We start from the raw sequence: 19,733 nt of genomic DNA, 5'->3' as shown, positions 1-19,733 counted from the left end.
TAAAAATAATAATAATAATAATTTTTAAAAATAATGATAACTAAATTTTAAGTGATGACAATAACATTGATGATAAAGAAATAATGATAAAAAATAAAAGTGATAATAATAAATAATAATTAATACGGCTCTAACACCATTAACTAAACTTATGACAATAATAATAATAGCAACAATAAAAGCTTCAATAGTAACAATAATCACAAAAAAAAAATAAAAACAATCAAATCGTTATATTACACAGCCCTACAAAAAAAAAGTCGCAGGACTTTTTAAGAGTTACATGTCTTCCTATGGATTTGAGCCACTAATTTCGAATTTAAAGTCAAAACAGCACCTTCGTTGATCACTTTTTGAGATAACCTTAAAAAATTTAATTTTTAAGTACATGATGGAAATACGTGCTTTTTATTTGAATTTTGCACTGCTAAACTAAAAAATAAAGTCACATTTTCAGAAATACTGATAACTTAGCAACATAACCTTTAAAAAAAAGTATCAACTCTTGTTTGTACTTGTTTGAGTACTGTATACTTGTAGATTTTGAGGCGTGGAACCTGGAAACGTTAAGTTGAAAAAAAATACCATACGTAAAAAAAGATGTTCAGATTTTAGAAAAGGCTGGTCCCTCTCGTTCTAGTTCTGAAAAAATGAAAACCATGCCAGAGAAAACAAAAGGTCCTAGTGATAGTGAAGAGTCCAGTACTAAATTTAAAGAAACTGATGATACACTTCATACAACAAAAAAACGAAACGTTCGGAGACGTGGACTCTAGATGAATGGAATGACTTGATTCGAGACTTGGGATTACCTAAGGATGGTGCTGAATACCTTGCTGCAAGTTTGAAAAAAAGACAATTTATCATAAGGAATTAAGTACAGTTTTTATAGGAACAGAGAAGAATATTTTTGAAAATACTTCCATCTTGATCGAGAACTGTCATTAGTTTTTTGCACGAATTTAAATGATCTGATGGATGAGTTTAAATCAGAAATTTACATAACTTATGAATGGAGGTTGCTCATAGATTCTTCTAAGCGTAGCCTGGAAGCGGTTCTATTGCACAACACGAACGTTTAAGTATCAGTCCCAATAGCTCATTCAACAAACTTAAAGATCACAAAAATATGGAAACTGTCCTAAAAAAAATAAAAAACGAACAACATAAACTGCTTATTTGTGGAGATTTCAATGTTCTTACAATACTTTTATGGCAGCAATCAGGAAATACGAAGTTCCCATGTTTTTTGTGCTTATGGGGTAGCTGAGACCGTGCTTATCATTAAAGTAAAAAAAAAATTTGGCCAAAAAGATTGTGACTGGAACCAGGATCTGAAAACGATATTAATGACTCATTCATTAAGCTATCAAAAGTTTTCCTTCCACTTTTTCGTATCAAGCTAGATTTAATGAAACAATTCGTGAAAGCCTTAGATAAAGAGGGACAACGTTTTGAATATATAGCGTCTTAGTTTTCTTAAGTGTATGATGCAAAATTAAAGGAAGAAATATTTGATTTTTGTAATGAAAATGTTGTTCAACCGTTTCTAGGCAATATGAAAAGTTCAGAATGAAAACAATTTAACCTGGCACTTTTCTCAGTCCAGTGCCTTTAAAAACATTTTAAAATCATGTTGTGAAATAAGGAGCTCAAGCACTTAAAAGTAAGATTTTTTAAGGTTATATCTACTAATAATCATAAAAAATGATGTAATTTCCAAAATATTAAGATTTAGTAGCTCTAAATATATAAAAAAACATATGTCCAAATAAGTATACTTTTTTTTGGGTGTAAAAATTTCAGGTTTCACGCCTCAAAATCTACGAGTGTACGGTGATTAAACAATTACAAACAAGAGTTGATACCTTTTTTTAAAAGTTATATTGCTAAGTTATCAGTATTCCTGAGAATGTAACCTTATTTTTTAATTCAGCAATGCAAAATCCAAATAAAAACCACGTATATTTATCACATACTCAAAAATTACGTTTTTTGAGGTTATCTCCAAAACTTATCAAGGAAGGTGCTGTTTTGACTTTAAATTCGGAATCAGCGGTTTAAAACTTAGACGAAGTCATGTGTCTCTAAAAAAGTACCACATTTTCTTGTGTTATTAACGTTTAGAATTGTAGCAGTAACAATTGAATTAGTAAAAAACTATTAGAGTATTAATAATAATCAGTTCTATTATAACAGTTTACTAGCATTCCTAAGCTTGTGCTAGCATATACTGGCATACCCGGGCAAGAGCTAGGATTCCCCAGCATACACTAGCAAATACTAGCATACCTAAGCGAAAGCTAGTATGCCCAAGCTTACGCTAGCAGATCCTAGCTCAATCCAGTTTGTAAGCACAAATACTATAAATAATGTTATTTACTTTCACAATAGTAATAATAATAATAATAATAATTATAATGATGAAACTTATAATAACAACAATTATCATTATATTAATAACAGTAATAATTATATTCATAATAATTAAATTTATAATGCTTGCCCATGTTGGCACAAGCTTGGGCATGGTAGCAAACAAAAATGTAAAGACAAATTATTAATAACACCTTCAAAATTTTTCATTATTACTACTGCTATTATTAATTTTTTTTTTTTGTCATTAATATTCTAATTTTAACTATTGTTGTTATTTTTAAAACTTTTATGATTGCTATCGTTATTATTTTGGTAAATGTTGATAATAGTATTATAGGCGTAGTGATAATTATATAATATGTTACGGTGCAGCCGCGAGGGGTTCGCGGGTGCAGGGAGGGGAGACGGGAGAAGAGGAACAAAGTGACGGAGAAGAGAGAAAAGAGTTAGACTAGCTTGGGAACCGTTGCGAGGTGGAGCGGAACGTGAAGTTTGTGTGCGCGAACAAAAGAGATTAGGTGTACGAGAAGGGTAGCCGAACGAGAGAGAGAGGAAGACTCAAGGTCGACGTCACCCAAGTACCTGGTAGACTCAGGTGGCAAATACCAGGTCGAGTCCAAGGAGCTTGGCTGGTGGGATGCCCACCAGATCCTCTTGTAGGATCAAGGAATCCATTGGCCCATTACGCTGGAGATCGCTGCAAAAAGCAAGTAAGTCGAGGTGGGTGTTTTTGCGCGCTTTTGGTTCCTTCAACTCGCGAGGTCTGCCCATCGCATAGAGAGTAACTTGTGCGAGAGAGACATCAGTCTCAACTTGTTATTGCTCAAGTGAGCTCCCGTTATAATATTTACACACCCACGTAGATTTAGACAACTATTTGTAATTTCTTTTTTATAATGTATTTTCTATTTTCTATTTAAATTGCAAGTGCTCATGTACTAAATTATTTAGCTCCTATATGTGTGTATCATATCCAACCTGAGAATCCATTGTCCCGTACCAGTGCATATTATTAGATTTCCAGTATGGCCTCTTGTTCTAGGTGTACCGACTCTGTGGCATCGACGACGCAATTCCGAGATGCTTGAGTGTAATGATACAGGGATAGAGGCGAGAAAGCAGATAAATTGATCCGCGAATTTAACGAGGAGTGTCGATGAGGGTTTTTGGGCCTAGCCGCCCGATCGAAATATAACTTGGCAGGGCATGAGGTCACGTCCAGTTCCTGGTAACATATTCCCTCCCACGAACCCCATAACAACTGTTATCATTATTAACTTTCACTTTTACTAGATGATCATGATGATTATTATCATTATTAATATTATTATTTTCATTATTATTATTCTTAGTATTTTTACTGCTAAAATATATATCTACATTGTATTATACTTTAATGTGCTAGCGTATGCTCAGGCTTGCTGGCTGTCTTTTGGATATATCAGTATATGCTATAGCACAACCTCAGGGCCTTGGGTCAGCTAGAGAATGTTCGTATATGCTATATCTACTACTAACGTGCATGAATAGCCAGCTATGACGCTATATCTACATCTACTCTTGAGTCCGAAGTGCGAAGGCACTTACACACACACTCACCCGCACACACTGTATTATATGAGCCTTCAGCATATGTTAGCGTGTACCAGCGGACACCAGTGGTTCTACGTGAGCAGGAGTAGTGAGGTTGAGTGTTACTGTCACTGGTTGGCGGTTGCACTGACGCAGAAGTGTGTTCACTCAACAGTGACTCTCAAGCGATACAATTCTGTGTGACTAACTTAAGACAAAATTTGGCATCGACACACATTATGAGTTCTTGAAGCATATCTGTCACTTTAGTAGATGTCCGTTTACTGTTTAAAACGTTTTGCTAGTTTGGGAAATAGTAAACACAGGCCTTCTCTAGCACATTAAAGAGCTTTGTCAGCCCTATAAAGCGTAACGCGTACAGTGTAATACATATGTGTACGATTAGTTAACAGGATCAGGACCCTGCATGGCTGTACTTAAGTATCGTTTTGCAACAACTTACTCACAACTTAAACATAGCATACGGTATTGGAAGCCTTGTAAAGTGGTAGGTAAGTTGTCAGAGCTGTACTCCGTAAATTTTACTTTTTAAACAACACCATATCACAACATGACGTCACGTTCGAATACATAAGAAATAGTAACGTACCGTCAGCATGTGGTACAGCGTATATTATAAAAGTTACAGATTACTATTCCTTAGAGCAATACTGAAATATATACAGCCCCTCACGCTCTCTAATAGCCTAAATATGACATAAGATATGCTAAGATTCTATAAAGTTGTTGGTAAGTTGTTGGACAACGTTACTGGAACACATTTTTAATACGATCAGTGCGAGTGTATGGTAGCGCTGTCTGTAGTAAACAAAGGCAGTATGCTCCTGTTGCTCGTATGCTAATCAGAAGAGTCATGGTTATAGTTTGAATTTCCCTAGCAGCATCCTCACTATAAATGCACTGTTATTTCTACTTATTGAACTTATTCTTCTGAAATAAGGGCCAAACAATATTTTGCAATTGGAGCAATTTTAGAAAATGTTCAAGTAACTTCCAGAAATCAATACGTGAGTTTTTACAGATCGTTTCAAAGTTTTAACTTCTGTTGACAGTTTTCGTTGTCTGTCTCGTTGTACAAAAATTCTTCTTGGTTACTTCGTGTCAATAGGAAAATAAGTAATGCTTTCCAAATCAGAGTTCTAGAAAACATTTAAAATTAGGATGACTTTTTCAATTTTCTCTTGTAACTAGTAATACAGGAATAAAATATGTCAAGAAAAATATGTTAATCAACTTGATGTTTGTGAAAAGCTCACATGTGATTTGATGTATGGTAAGGATTACAGGAACTATGAAAACTAGTATTATACATAGAACAAAAAAGGTGTTGATTACATAATTAGAGTAGAAAAAAGTGCCTAGGTCTTAAAAGTTTATGATAAACATACCAGTTTACTAAGTATAAAAGTTTCAAATGAATCTTTAGGCTATAATAAGATCAAGTTACTATTAGAAGCATAATATGCACATACATAAAGTATGTTTGTTTTGTTGAAAAACGAGCGTTATGATGCTAGTCATATCCTTATCTTTAAGACCATTATGGCGTTGTTATTAACCTTTTTTTATCTTTAATTATAAGTGTTGTCTTTTAAAAGTTGTAGAATACTAACTAAGTTTTTCTTAAAGTTATAATTTTTTTGGTATACCTCGTAAAGGTCATGGCTATGACCATTGAGGCTATAAGATTCTTTGCTAATTCGTTTATGTAATAGTTGATAGTGGGAGTAAAGCCATTGTATCCGTTATTAAAGTCAATAGTTGATATTTGCTGCACATGATGTTAACTATGTTTGCACTAGCAACATAAAAAATTTCAAGTACTGAGAAAACCAATATAAAAGCAAATAAAATATTTAAAAAATTAAAGCTGTGTCAGTAGCAATAGAACAAATAACTATTTAGATTTTACTGATATTTAATGTAATCTATTATTTCTTCGTCACTGTAGGAGCTACAATGTTCAAAATCTGATAGAAGATCTTCGTCAAATTTACCGAGATGCTGGAACTGGAAATAAAGGACTTACATTCATATTCAGCGATAATGAGATCAAAGATGATAGCTTTTTAGAATTTATTAACAATATTCTTAGTGTTGGTGAGGTTGCCAATCTTTTTCTAAAGGACGAGCTGGACGAAATACTGGCTAATATTGTTTCTCTAATGAAAAAGGAGGATTCTAAACGAGCGCCTACACAAGATAATCTATATGATTTCTTTATCTCTAGGGCAAGAAATAATTTACACATCGCTCTATGTTTTTCACCAGTAAGTTTGAATTTGAGATTGCAATATAAATGATAAGTAACGAATAATATTAACATACATAATAATTGTATTGAAAAAAAAAATTTCTTATATTACTTTTGATAATTAAAAATGTGTACGTGTGACAATTTTTTTAATGGTAAAATACATTTTAGAAAGTAAGTATCATGCCAATATCCATACGTTAAGGGAGTAATAAGTAGTAGGACTTTTATTTCAGAAAAATCTGTAGCAGCTTATACTTGTCTTAATTCGACACTTTGATAAGTTTAATTTTTAACACAGCTGTCCTTTAGATTAACGGTTTTTCGGATCAAATCTCATAAAGCATAAATTTTTCAAATCCTGCTGAAAACTAACTATTATATTTCATTACATTGAAAAATTCATGTAAAATCACAATGTATTAACACATTTTATTGTACAAGGTGAATGAACAGTATATACAACACTTTCTAGATACAAAACTGTGAAACATTTAATCCAGTATATCAATTGTAACACAAAATTTTTATGAGTCACAAATTCTTTCAATACGTGCAGTTATTATTAAGAGTCTCATAGATATCAGAACAAATTATGTCTCCTCCCTGCAACTTTCTCTATGCGGTGCTAAGACAAACGTGTACCTACACAATGAACATGCGTGGATAAACTACCTCATATGGCTCTTCTTTAAACTCCACTGTGCTTCCTTTTTCTGCTACCAGCTCACTACCACATACACGGATGAATATGATTACTGAATGCAAATGCTGTTGATAAAAATACGCATGTAGGCACAAGGCATGCGCATAACTGCAATGATTATCTGCTGAAAAACCAGAGACTGTCTTTGTCGTGTAGCTAATGAGTCATGCTTATACCGACGCCTCAGACAAAAATCAGCCCAGTTCAGATTTTTTAATGTTATTTGAAAAGGGAGAACCTGAACTGAGCTGATTTTCGTCCAAGGCGTCGATACCATGTTTTTTTTGTGTTGTCTTATATTGGTTATACTTTTGACTGGAGTAATTTTCACTAAAGTATTTGGTTTGAATCAAGGAAGACTAGCACCATGCTCATCTTGTGGTTCTGACCTCAGGGGGACTGGTGAAAACACTTCTACTTTATCACTGCTGTTATATCCAAGAATTTCTGGTTTCATGTTCTTCTAGTCTTTGGTAGAGTATTTGCGTGTTCTACCAACGCTTAATATTGTTGTAATTTCATATTTTTTTTGTGAGAGTCAGAGTTTTTTTATCCGACGAGGGCAGGGACGTTTTAAAAATGGCCAAAATGTTGCTTTCGTTGTTAATAAGTATAAAAATATGACAGTACAACCATTAGACATTATTTTTTATACATTGCTTATGCTATAATTGTTGAGGATTTAGACACATCGCTAATAACTCTAATAATAATGCTACGTATGGTTTTGTCCTTGTCTTAATAAAACCTCACTATGTAAAACGAAATCTCAAGTTAAATGTGTTAATTGTTGAAGAAGTTGTTAGAGATGTCTTGCATTTCTCAGTTTTTTATTCAGTCAGTCTGGACAGTGACAGGCCTCTTTTGTGTACATGCATGCATGTGCGTGTGCGTGTGTGGTATGCCACGCATTTCTTTTATCGTTCTCTTTGCACTGCTAAGGAGTGCGACGCGCGCAACTCCCTAGCAGTGCAAAAGTAGACTCATATAGATGTAAAGTCTCTTGTTCATTTTATCGGTGTACCTTTAAGTGAATAATTAAACACTTGGTATATTTCTACTTAGTCCATTATTTGTTCTCCGTTGTTGCTCATTATTTCTTTCTCCTTTTTCACATCTCGTTATCAGAAGTAAACAGACCACTGTATCTCACACGGCTTTCAATATAGTCTTCTATTCAATTACACGTCTTAAAATTAAACTCAAATTTTGCTGTATTAACTTGCTGTATATAATCCTATATAACCCAGTATCTCTGTTACCCTACAACCTTACAACCTTAAAACCCTAAAAACTAGTGAAAAAGAGGCTTATGCACTTTCTAGAAGAGAAAATAAAGTTTCAAACTATCATATCGCCAAACCACACTCTCTGTTACTCATCTGGTTTAGAGATTATGGCGTCATTGGGTTTTAGGGTTTTGGGGTTAATGGAGTTTAGGGATGATCAAATTATAAGGTTATAGTGTTACTTGGGTTAAGATACTCGGGCATTAAATGGTTTATGTGTTATGGGGTTTTTGGGCTTAAATTTTGAGGTTATGAGAAATCCCGACGTGATAGAGTAAAATTGACCTCGGATTCGAATTCAGCATGGTCGATTACAAATAGGAGAGTATGTCAGGTCTCTGCACTAAGACTTTCGATTTTTTTTGTGGAGCAATTATCAATGGATCCATACTACGACTTCCCTTTCTTCGAGTATAACCCCGGTTAATTTGTGGTGGTAACAATCGGCTAAGAATATTATCTGTACCGAGGAAACTCTAAGATTAGGAACCAACATACAAACAATGATTGTGTTTATTTGTCGGAGGGCAGGTTCGTGGCCCTGTGTAAAAGAGCGAAATTGCTCAAATTGCCGATTATATACAATACTTAAAAATATTTATTATCAAGTTTCAAAATTTATCTGTTGAATAATCAATTAATTCCTGCACCATATACAGCAATTGTTTATTGATTATTACTTTATTGAGTTCTCTTGAATATTTCCTTAATTTAATTAATTTAATAATTTAAAATCTTTTTCAACTTATTCAATATTTTTCTAATCTAATAACTTTTTTATTTTATTCCTGTCCCTTTTTGGGGTCCAGATAATATTTTCAGTTTATTAAACGATTTCAAATCTTAACAGCTATTTTTCTAGTTTTTATCTTAAACTATAAAAAGGAACTCGCAATCTTATGTGGAGGGGAAGGTTTGCTTAAATAAGTACAATAAATTTATTTTTAATTATCTTATATTTATTCAATCATATGATTCTAAGGAAATTATATCTTAAATTTTTACATGTATTAATTTTATTTGAGTGATCGCAATTTTTTACGTTAATCATAAAAAACAATATATAATGTACTCGACAATTCACTTAAAATTTATCCGCCTTTTTAATAGAAAATTTTACAAAAATGACAATTTGAATTTTCCCTCCTTAGTATCTCTGCTTGAACACGTTAGGTTAGACTAATGCGAATTTTTATTACAACCGCGGAAAGTTAGTGTTAGGTACCTATCCGACCAAGTCACGTAAGGTTAGGTCGTTCTCAGGGCCCTTGGGTGTCTTGAGCACTGCTTAAGTCGTCAACCCAGGAACTTCGCCTAAGAACGTGGTCGCTAACCCTAGTGCCTCGACTACTTGGGGATGCGTCGTCTCCACGCTTAAAGCGGTCCAGCACCGAAATTCCAAGTAGGTACCAGTTAGTGGAAGTGTTACCTTGCTGGTAGTGTACACACTTACTTTTCAGCTACCAGCCTTCGTATTTCGTCTCTTTCTCTCCCTTCGTGCTCGTCGCGGTATTGTACCGGTGCACGGGAAAGTTTCAGGTCTGGGTGAGCAACGGATATACCGCGTCCCAGGCTCGCTGGAAGAGGAACTCTTTTCATTGAACAATGGTGCCTTTTATGCTAACGTTATTTCCTTTTGAGTAGCAGGTTCTTCCTTCTTTGGGTGAACGCGCTCTAGCGTTTTCTTAATGTACTAGACGCACATTCCCCGCGCGCGGCGTTCAAATTTGAATTTTCAAATAGGAATTTTTTATAAAATGAAATATATGTATATATAGAAAAAGGTGTACTGTTGAATTGTCTATTAGACGGATTTTTTGTTATAAGAAAATATAATAAATAAAAAAATATAAATATAAATGTAAAGCGTGTATTATAAATTCTAGGTAATAGAAGTGCCCCCTTGCAATACCCATACTATAAGCATTGGAGATAAACAGCTACTCAATCTCGTAAAGCTGGCTCTTTACAATACCAAGCACTTTTACTATTACTTTAGGCTACAGAGCTGTTTAATCTCTGCAGAAGCTTGAAGGCTTATCAATGATCTCTGACTATCAGACAAAAATATAAGTTAATTAGAACTACCAGCATTTTCTACTACTATAAACATCTACTATGTTAAGCCCTTCTTTTATGCATTTGAACTTGTAAACTACAGCTATTTGTTAAAAAGCTAAAAGCCTTGGCGTCTCTGACTTTATGTGCGTGTAAATTTTCTTTTACTTAACCGATCGTTTTCAGACTTTTTGTGCTCTAAATTTGAATTATTGTAAGTAGGTCTGCATGCTTACTGATGGTGTTTATAATTAAGGTCTTTTAGTATTATTAAAAAGCAATTGACGACCAAATGTGCCATAACTCACTTTTCTCCCGGTAATCGAGAGCCAAGAGAATGCTTCGTATAACTAAAGTCAAGCCAGATAGATTATTTATTGTTACCCATGCTAGAGTGCCCTTAATTATTATCATTGGACTTAAGAAAGTGTTTTAGTGTTAAATGTAGAGACTTTTTGTCTATATTCAAGTTTATGTATAATACGGTAGTTCATTACCTTTAATATAAAAAAGTGACTACGTCTCTTATTCTCGAAAAAATCAACGCCTCCCATGCGCCCCTTACGTACAATACTTAAGATCCCTCCTTACTCCACTACCACTGCTAAAATTTTTAGTAGCTGTATGATAATAGTGCAATGTAAGGCAGTTAAAAAAGTATGCTAACAGTACATGTATTATGTTTCGTAGCTGTTGACGCTTTGTTCGTACATGGACAATTTTTATTGAACATAAGGCACAAGTTATATACATACATGTAATTGTAGGGTTATAATTCTGAAACACAACTTTTACTTATATGATATAAATAATCAGCAATCAAAGTAGTTCAAAACCTCTCAACTCATTTCAGTATCTTTTAACCTATACAGTAAAACACAGAATGTAATATTTATTAAGTAGTACGTAATTTAACCAAATCTATTTTCTTCATAAGGTAATTGCAGTAAGATTTTATATATTATGCGTATTTTTAAATACTGTATTAAACACACCTTTAAAAGAATTTTGAAGTGTCTTTGTTCTTTTTTCTTAAATTCTAAGTTTATAATTAGAAAAATAGTTTTTTAGAGTACTGATACACTTGAGTAATTTTACGAAACAATTATTATTATTTTATTTACACTAAGCTATAGAAATATATGCTATTTGTTTATTGTATTTTTAGTACCATTTCGTTTTAATTTTTATTTTTAGTTTTTTTTTAAACTCTAATGCAAGATTGACAATGTCGTTACTCAAACCATAGCCTTACTTATTAACTAAGAAACTTTGTTTTAAAAATAGTAAAATGCTCCTAAGTTAAGTCCTCAAGTTTTTATGCAAGTGAAGATAGTTTAGTTATACGTTTCCATACTAAGTTAATTATAATAAAGCTAAAATATACAAACACTTTAACCATCAGATCTTACGCTTGGTATGCAGGAGTATAATTCTGTAGAGACTGTTACGTAGAAATAAAATGAGCTACAGAAACAGAAGCTCTGCTTTGACTAAGGCTATATTTCATTACTTCGACTTTTGTAGGTGTGTGTGTGTGTATGCGTGTGCGGGCGTGAACTAAAAGTGACTTATGCAGCAAAACATGCGTTTTGCATATATGTGTGCTAATCACACGGAAAAACTATGTAGACTACTGTACAACTTTTTTTGTACTTATACTAACCCCCTAAATAAACAAAATATGTTAATAAGTGACCTTTGTTTAGCACTTGTACTCACACAGACGTGCGCATACACACACATTTCACGACAGTTGTGAGACAATGTTCAGTCACCACTCCTTCCTGGCTACCATTTAAATTCCAAACTATTCGATAAGTCTCCCTAAAAATAAGAAAGAAACCCTGATAGTTCTATATTAATCAAACCGCATCACAAAATATTCTAACCAAATGTAGCCCCCCCTTTTCCTAAATCCAGGTTCCCCTCATATTTTGAGTTACATCACCTCCAGACATTTTTTCTGAATTAATGATATAATAATGTAACTTAAATAAAATTATACAAAATAATCAAAAACAATTATAATTAAAATCAGTTTTGTCATGTTGGGGAACGAGAAAAAAAGACAAAACCTAGGGTTCGAGTCTAAAAGACATCTACAACATTCCTTTCATAATACTAAAAGTAAAAAAAAACATAAACATAAATTTGAAATCAAATTTCACGATTTTTTTAATTTACTTATAATAAAATAGTCACAGTACGTATCCATTGTACAGAATATACGAAGGAAGAGTGTTATTCCTTAAAATAAAGTCTAATTGACTTTGGCAATCACAAAGCAAGTGATAGGCCTAGGGTATGAACCAAACTACTGACTATTAATCCCATGCTGGGACTGCTACTCTTCGCTTATTTCCGCTCGCTCATCATTTGAGTTGGCTGCCACTTAGAACACTATTTATCCTTTACCTACTAAGTAGGAAAAAACTTCAATTTAATCCTAGATAAACAAAATATTAGGTCATAATCTAAATACTATACAGTTTAATAAAATAGATTTGATGAATGTTCTTCTTTAGATAACGTCAGAAATGGATAACAAATAATTAAATTTAAGTCACATTGAAACGAATACATTCTTTACTATGCTGATGTTAAATGGTCTTCATAAAGAGTATAGTCAGTGATTAAGAAGAAATAAAAGGCTGCATCAAAAAAACTTTCAAAGCATGTTGTAGTAGAAACAATTATAAGAAAAAAGTTATTTTGAATATTGCAAAACAAAAACTGCCTTTTTATTTTCAACTAGTTATATTTTTAAAATCCTGAGATACTCATTACTTAATGTGACATATGTTTTAGTGCAAATATATTTCATTCACTATGCAAATAGGACTAAGAAACGGTATTATTATATATTTTGTACAGGCAAAATAGTTGTACTACTATCTTATTACTTATTCAACTCATAAAACTTAATGTAAGAAATAAGATACGCAACTCAAATGAGAACTGTTTCGTCTATTGTACATTAAATATGTAAACATGAATTTTATTGAATTTTTTTACTTGCTTTATATTAAGTAATCGAGTAAGTTATGAAAGAACCACAACTTTTTCTTCTTTTAGGTTGTAAATTTAAGCTTTTTATTTGCAATGCAAAAATAATAAAACAATAGATATTCTAATAAAAGATAATGAATATTGTAGTTAAAAATTATACGAACACATATCTGACTTATATATAAAGCAAATTCGTTAAGACCGCTGTATTCACTAACCGTGAGAACTACTCAACCAATTTTGCAGAAATTTCGCATACCAATTCATGACACTTTCTAGATGGTTTACGTGTAGTTTTTATCATGAAAAAATTAATAACAAAAGCAGTAAATAAGTTTGAAATTCTGTAAAAATACGCTAGTTTTGCGCTTTAGATTAGTTGCATCTGCTAGTCAGTGTCAAAATTATATCAAAGCAACCTACAACTCAATTAAATGAATGGGATTATGATGTGACCAAGCAACAAACCATATACAGTCGCTAACCAACCATGCATGAAACCGAGTGCTGGAAGTCGTGCAGCTGCGTATCTTGACTACTGATGACACTGTTCTCGAATGGACGAGCGACTTACATTTAACTCAACTCTGATCCACCATGATTAACAAGTGCCACGAATACAAAGACGTTCTGAACGCTAATGTCTCCAATAAAATATTAGGAGACATTTAGCCAGAGCATAATCTGCTCTAGCAATTTAGGGTTTCATAGCCATTCTTCCAATTGATCTAGTTCTGCCACTACAGCAGATCATATCACAACAGATAGCCAAGGAAAACAACCCTGAGTTCGGGCAGCTACAATAGCCTCCTCAATGGTTCATAACAACGGAATATCTACAGAGAAGGTATTTACCAGGCTCACTTTCTCGACAACGAATGAGAAGTTAGTTATGTAGGGAACAACCCGAAGACGAGATATTCTTTGGTCAGTGGCGTACCTCCCTCCATCACGGTCTTCGTACACAAAGACTTCGAGGATTAGAGTCAGGCTATGAGCAGCAAGCTCTCTATTATCAAGAATAATAATGGGGAATAGCTAGAAGTGTCACTACTGGTTTTTTACAATGTGATTATAAGTATTTACGTTTCTTACTTAACCATCAATCTAATCAGTTCTTTTTAGAGCTACCTATCGTTACACTACATTGCTAACAAATACATGTATATCTACCATTTTAGACAACGATTCATCGACTAAAAATCTAAGTAAAGCTGGCCACTATTAAACCAAGTCAGTCATTCACTGGCAGATGTCACGAGTGGAGTTGTTCGTTAAAAGGTGAGCACTTGGTTAACCTAACAGCTTTAAAGGAAAAATGAATTTAAGCAAAAGTTGTAGTCTCCAATGGGCAAGCATCACGAACCAAATTCTCACTTATATCACCAAAACGACTGAGCTTTGTAAAAAACGAAAGTGTTTCTGACACCGTCTCCACCATAATACCACAAGACTTGGGTAAAAAGCTCTACAACTAGCTCTAATGCTTCAGACGTTGTAGTATTTCTCCCTATCAGTCTAATGCTACAACAACACGCCAAAAAAAATGACTTGAGAAATCAAGGTAGTCACATTTGCTAAAAACTTTAGTCAAGGAAGAATTAAGCCCACCAGTCATATTTAGGGCCATCGGTTGTCGAATTATCTTGGCAATAAATACATGACAACTCACTAAGTTGTCAAAAAACAGCCTTTGGGGCTCACAAGAGTTTTAACCATGCCTATAGTCACAAGGGAGCGAGTTGGATAGAAAAGTCCAAATGCTTTAAATGTTTAAAATTTTTGACGTCAAGAAACTGACACTTAACATTCATCGAGATTAAAACAACAGCTTCAAAATCGACAAATGAAGAATCCATTACGCGAGAGATCAGGTATCTATTGTATCCCTAGCAGTAATCATTTTAATTCTCTAGATTTAAAAATAGGTAAAATAATAAATGTTTGCATTTAATTTGGCGATAGATAATGAAGAGATTATACTCTAGCACTTTGTTGCTCTAGTAACAACGTTGTAATAATGGAAAACTTATTTTTTAATTCTGTATTTGTTGTCAGTTTTAAATATTTATAGTTCGAAAAAATAGCCCTTTACATTTATTTTAACTAAAAAAAGTCCAAATTAGCTGCCCTGCAGGGCCAACAATTATTTTATGGCATGAGTAACCGCCGGTACTTCTCAGCATAATTATGTTTTTTTTTCCTTATACGATATGTTATTTGAGAAAATACGTTGCATACGTTTTGTTTATAAGCTCAGTGAGTTCGCTACACTCATGTAATGACAATTTACAACAAGAAAGATAGATAAGCGAATGTGGTTATGTGAAATAAAAACACACTTATTCGCGTGAAAAAAAGACTAAGCTTGCCTAGGGATAAAAACTTGACGGAACTGGAAAGAAATCCTGAGCAAGTTGACAATTTATTTGCACAAGGAAAGCAAATGGTACATAGACAGAAAAGTGCTTTTAAGAAGAGACAAATTGTGAAATAGTGATTTTAGAGAGAGAGAGATAAAAATTACATGTATAGTACATATATCTTTCGCACACGTGACGTCACGAGAATCTCGCGTCCACTGGTCTCCCTTGCGTATGTTATACGCATTATACGCGTTATACACTCAATCTATTTTATTTTTCTGTAGCTACTGCTACAGCTCCAACTTTACTGTAACTGTATGTACAGTAATAGTGAATGTCGTCTTCCTTGTAGACATTACGACGTCGCGTGATACCTAGTCGTGGGTTATTGTGTCGGGTGCCAATGTTACGGAATTGAACTGATGCAGAATAATGTAACGGAAGCTTCGGCCTTGACCGGGCCTGTATTGCCCAGACACCATCAGCGACACTCCCTGTAATATTTGCGTACACGGGTCTCGGCTTTCAAGATGCCACTGGAACTGGGGATTGCTGGTGACCGATGTTATCGTCGCTCATCGTGACTTTCTCAACACAACACAAGGGGGGAAATAAAGCACACAAACAAAATGAGCACTCACGAGCATTATGTTAAAAGAAACGTATATTTTAAAAATTACCAAAAAAATACAGAAGGCACTTACGGGTGTAGGTGTACGTAATATATGTTACTTTACAAAGTCTGAAATCATATGACTCATAATAAAAGACTCAAAACAAAGTATTTAATTTAAATCCCGAAATTTTTTTTTTTTTTTTTTTTTAAAGAGTATTGAGAAGTTGGCTCCTGAGATGCTTAGGAAAGTAAAGCCACACTAGTTCAGATGTTGTACTACAAGCCCCTCGTCTCGGCATCGCCTGCGATTAACTGAATAGAACACTGAAGTGCATTAACACGTAACGTAAAACATATTTCATTGTGAATTTGACATTTATTCCTGACATTTATTTTCAAAAAAATCTTCATATTAAAAACATATTTATTTAAAATGTGTTCGTATCATTTTTGCATTTCTGTATAAGTTTAGGCTTCATGCCAGTTTGATCTGACGTTGCGCACGATTAAAGCTAGAGGGCGCTTTATAACGGTGATTTAGAATCTTGTTTTCCCGTACAGGCGAAAGTGTGAGGCAGAGTGAATCGAGCAGGCATAGCGAGAGCATCTTCTTAGTAGTAGCCTGTGAGACCAGACGTTATTGCAAAACTCGAAAGCAGATGGTTTGATTGAGTGCCATGCGTCCTTTTCACGATCGACCAACACAGATTTTCTAGTCAAGGAAGTAGAGATACCTAACGTATAAATGAGCATTTCACTGCAGGCACGTGTGTGTGTACACTGGAAACTGTGAACATCTATTGCGAGAATTCTACCGTTCTTTGAGTGAAGAAAACTGTGGAATATCGTGACTTTATTTTATCTTGGTGACCTTATGTGAAGGTGCAATGCATCACGTGCGTGTAGCGTGGTCATTCACCGTAGTATCTGTGACTGATTAACCGGGTCTTAACCTAAAGATCCATCGCTCAGGTTCCATAATCAGTGGCGTGTAAAAGCGACTGAGGTGATTGCAGATTATACTCGTTTTCTACAGCGTGGCAAGCTGATTAGGAAACAACGGTTGATTGAGTTGATACCTTCCTGCGACATGTTCAGTTTATAACCAACGGCTTACGATACTTAAGGTAAGAGAAAGCTCTTGGTGCTAAATGAAAAGATTCTCGTGAAGTCCCGTGTGCGAAAGATACATGTACTATACATGTAATTTTTATCTCTCTCTCTCTAAAATCACTATTTCACAATTTGTCTCTTCTTAGAAGCACTTTCCTGTCTATGTACCATTTCCTTTCCTTGTGCAAATAAATTGTCAACTTGCTCAGGATTTCTCTCCAGTTCCGTAAAGTTTTTATCCCTAGGCAAGCTTAGTCTTTTTTTCACGCGAATAAGTGTGTTTTTATTTTACATAACCAAATTCACTTATCTATCTTTCTGGTTGTAAGTTGTCATTACATGAGTGAAGCGAACTCACTGAGCTTATAAACAAAACGTATGCAACGTATTTTCTCAAATAACATATCGTATAAGGAAAAAAAAATATAATTATGCTGAGAAGTACTGGTGGTTACTCATGCCATAAAATAATTATTGACCCTGCAGGGCAGCTAATTTGGACTTTTTTTAGTTAAAATAAATGTAAAGGGCTATTTTTTCAAACTATAAATATTTAAAACTGACAACAAATACAGAATTAAAAAATAAGTTTTCCATTATTACAACGTTGTTACTAGAGCAACAAAGTGCTAGAGTATAATCTCTTTATTTTCTATCGCCAAATTAAATGCAAACATTTATTATTTTACCTTTTTTTTTAATTTAGAGAATTAAAATGATTACTGCTAGGGATACAATAGATACCTGATCTCTCGCGTAATGGATTCTTTATTTGTCGATTTTGACGCTGTTGTTTTAATCTTGATGAATGTTAAGTGTCAGTTTCTTGACGTCAAAAATTTTAAACATTTAAAGCATTTGGAGTTTTCTATCTAACTCGCTCCCTTGTGACTATAGGCATGGTTAAAACTTTTGTAAGCCCCAAAGGCTGTTTTTTAACAACTTAGTGAGTTGTCATGTATTTATTGCCAAGATAATTCGACAACCGATGGCCCTAAATATGACTGGTAAGCTAAATTCTTTTTGACTAAAGTTTTTAGCAAGCGTGACTACCTTGATTTCTCAAGCCAATCTTTTTTGGCGTGTTGTTGTAGCACTAGACTGATAGGGAGAAACACTACAACGTCTGAAGCGTTAGAGTTAGTTGTAGAGCTCTGTAAATTTTCTCTGGTGTAGTGCTACGAATTTTTCAATAACTTTTAATCAATCACTCTAAGTGATCCTATTAGGACATATTTAAATTAATAATCTCACTAATACGTTCAGAGATCTCTGAGTCCTCCAACTCTTATGGTTGCAACATTACGACCATAAACGACCATTTAATTTAACGCATTTACCAGGGTGATGTCAGAACCCTTACGCCTTTATGATAGAAAAAATAACAAATCTTAGTTAATTTAAATTTGAATCGTATAATAACTTCAATTACATTGATAACCCAACCTAAGTCTTTTTCAACATTGACGTTGAGTATTTGCTTTGACTCCAATAGTTAGAAGTAAGCTGCAAAGACTATAAACCTGCTGATTGTCAAACAAACCGTTTTGATAAGCACGTTACTTAAATTTCTATATTAATCAGTGCACGGGTTGTAATACTGTTAGCTAGAAAATGTATTTTGGGACATGTTAAAGAGAAAAAAATCTCTTTTAAAAAAAAAATCAAGTGAGTCAAATAGTTTAAATAAATCCTGCACAGTGCATGTTCCACGCATAAACATTGCTTGTTTAAATCAAAATATTAGACAAAGTCACAAGCTATTTCATACTTAGTAGGCAAACGTAATAATTATTGTATTTTGGTGTATAGATGTAGCACGTATTTACATACATGCAGATTTATTACACGCAGATAAACTATATGCAGGTTCATCAAAACCACACTTGAGCTCGCGCTTCATTGCACTCTGAATTCACTTATATCCTCGATAAAATATCTTGTGGAATAAATCAAAACTATCAACCTACTGAGGAACAAAAATGCATAAGTCAACGGTCAGTCCTTTTAAAGATTTGCAATCTACGTGTCTTAAGTGTTAGGGATGTATGCTAATGGCCTTAGTAAAGTTATATAAATCATAAATGAAGCGCAAAAGTTGGTCATACGGCAGAGCAGAAAAAAACAGTTAATCTAATTGCAAATTGTGTACAACATACTCACTAAATTTAGAAAAATAACGTTGAATGTTTAAATTAAAAGGATTTAATACAGAAAGATGCTGCATTCATCCCTGTTACTCGAGATTGCGTAACCTGTTTTCCTGTTTATCACCTGCCTGCTCATTATGCTCAAGAGTCTTGTTAATACTATGATGCTAAAATACATTCCGCTATTACAACAAAAT

At 33.8% G+C, this 19,733-nt stretch overlaps 1 protein-coding gene across 1 annotated transcript in view; it reads left to right on the top strand.

Annotated features, from left to right (window-relative positions):
* The window catches only part of kl-3 (dynein heavy chain 8, axonemal kl-3), a 1,186,420-nt gene that overhangs the window by 547,946 nt on the left and 618,741 nt on the right, over nucleotides 1-19,733 (top strand). The window contains exon 39 of the mRNA XM_089590651.1: nucleotides 5,924-6,242. Coding sequence (XP_089446777.1) covers nucleotides 5,924-6,242 — 319 coding nt within the window. The remainder of the gene's footprint in view (nucleotides 1-5,923; nucleotides 6,243-19,733) is intronic.

The sequence above is a fragment of the Copidosoma floridanum genome, unplaced genomic scaffold (genome assembly GCF_036245765.1).
Source record: "Copidosoma floridanum isolate Cflo_tuat_1 unplaced genomic scaffold, Cflo_Japanese_pri ptg000013l, whole genome shotgun sequence".
Lineage (NCBI taxonomy): Eukaryota > Metazoa > Arthropoda > Insecta > Hymenoptera > Encyrtidae > Copidosoma > Copidosoma floridanum.
This window is presented reverse-complemented; position numbering and strand designations above follow the sequence as displayed.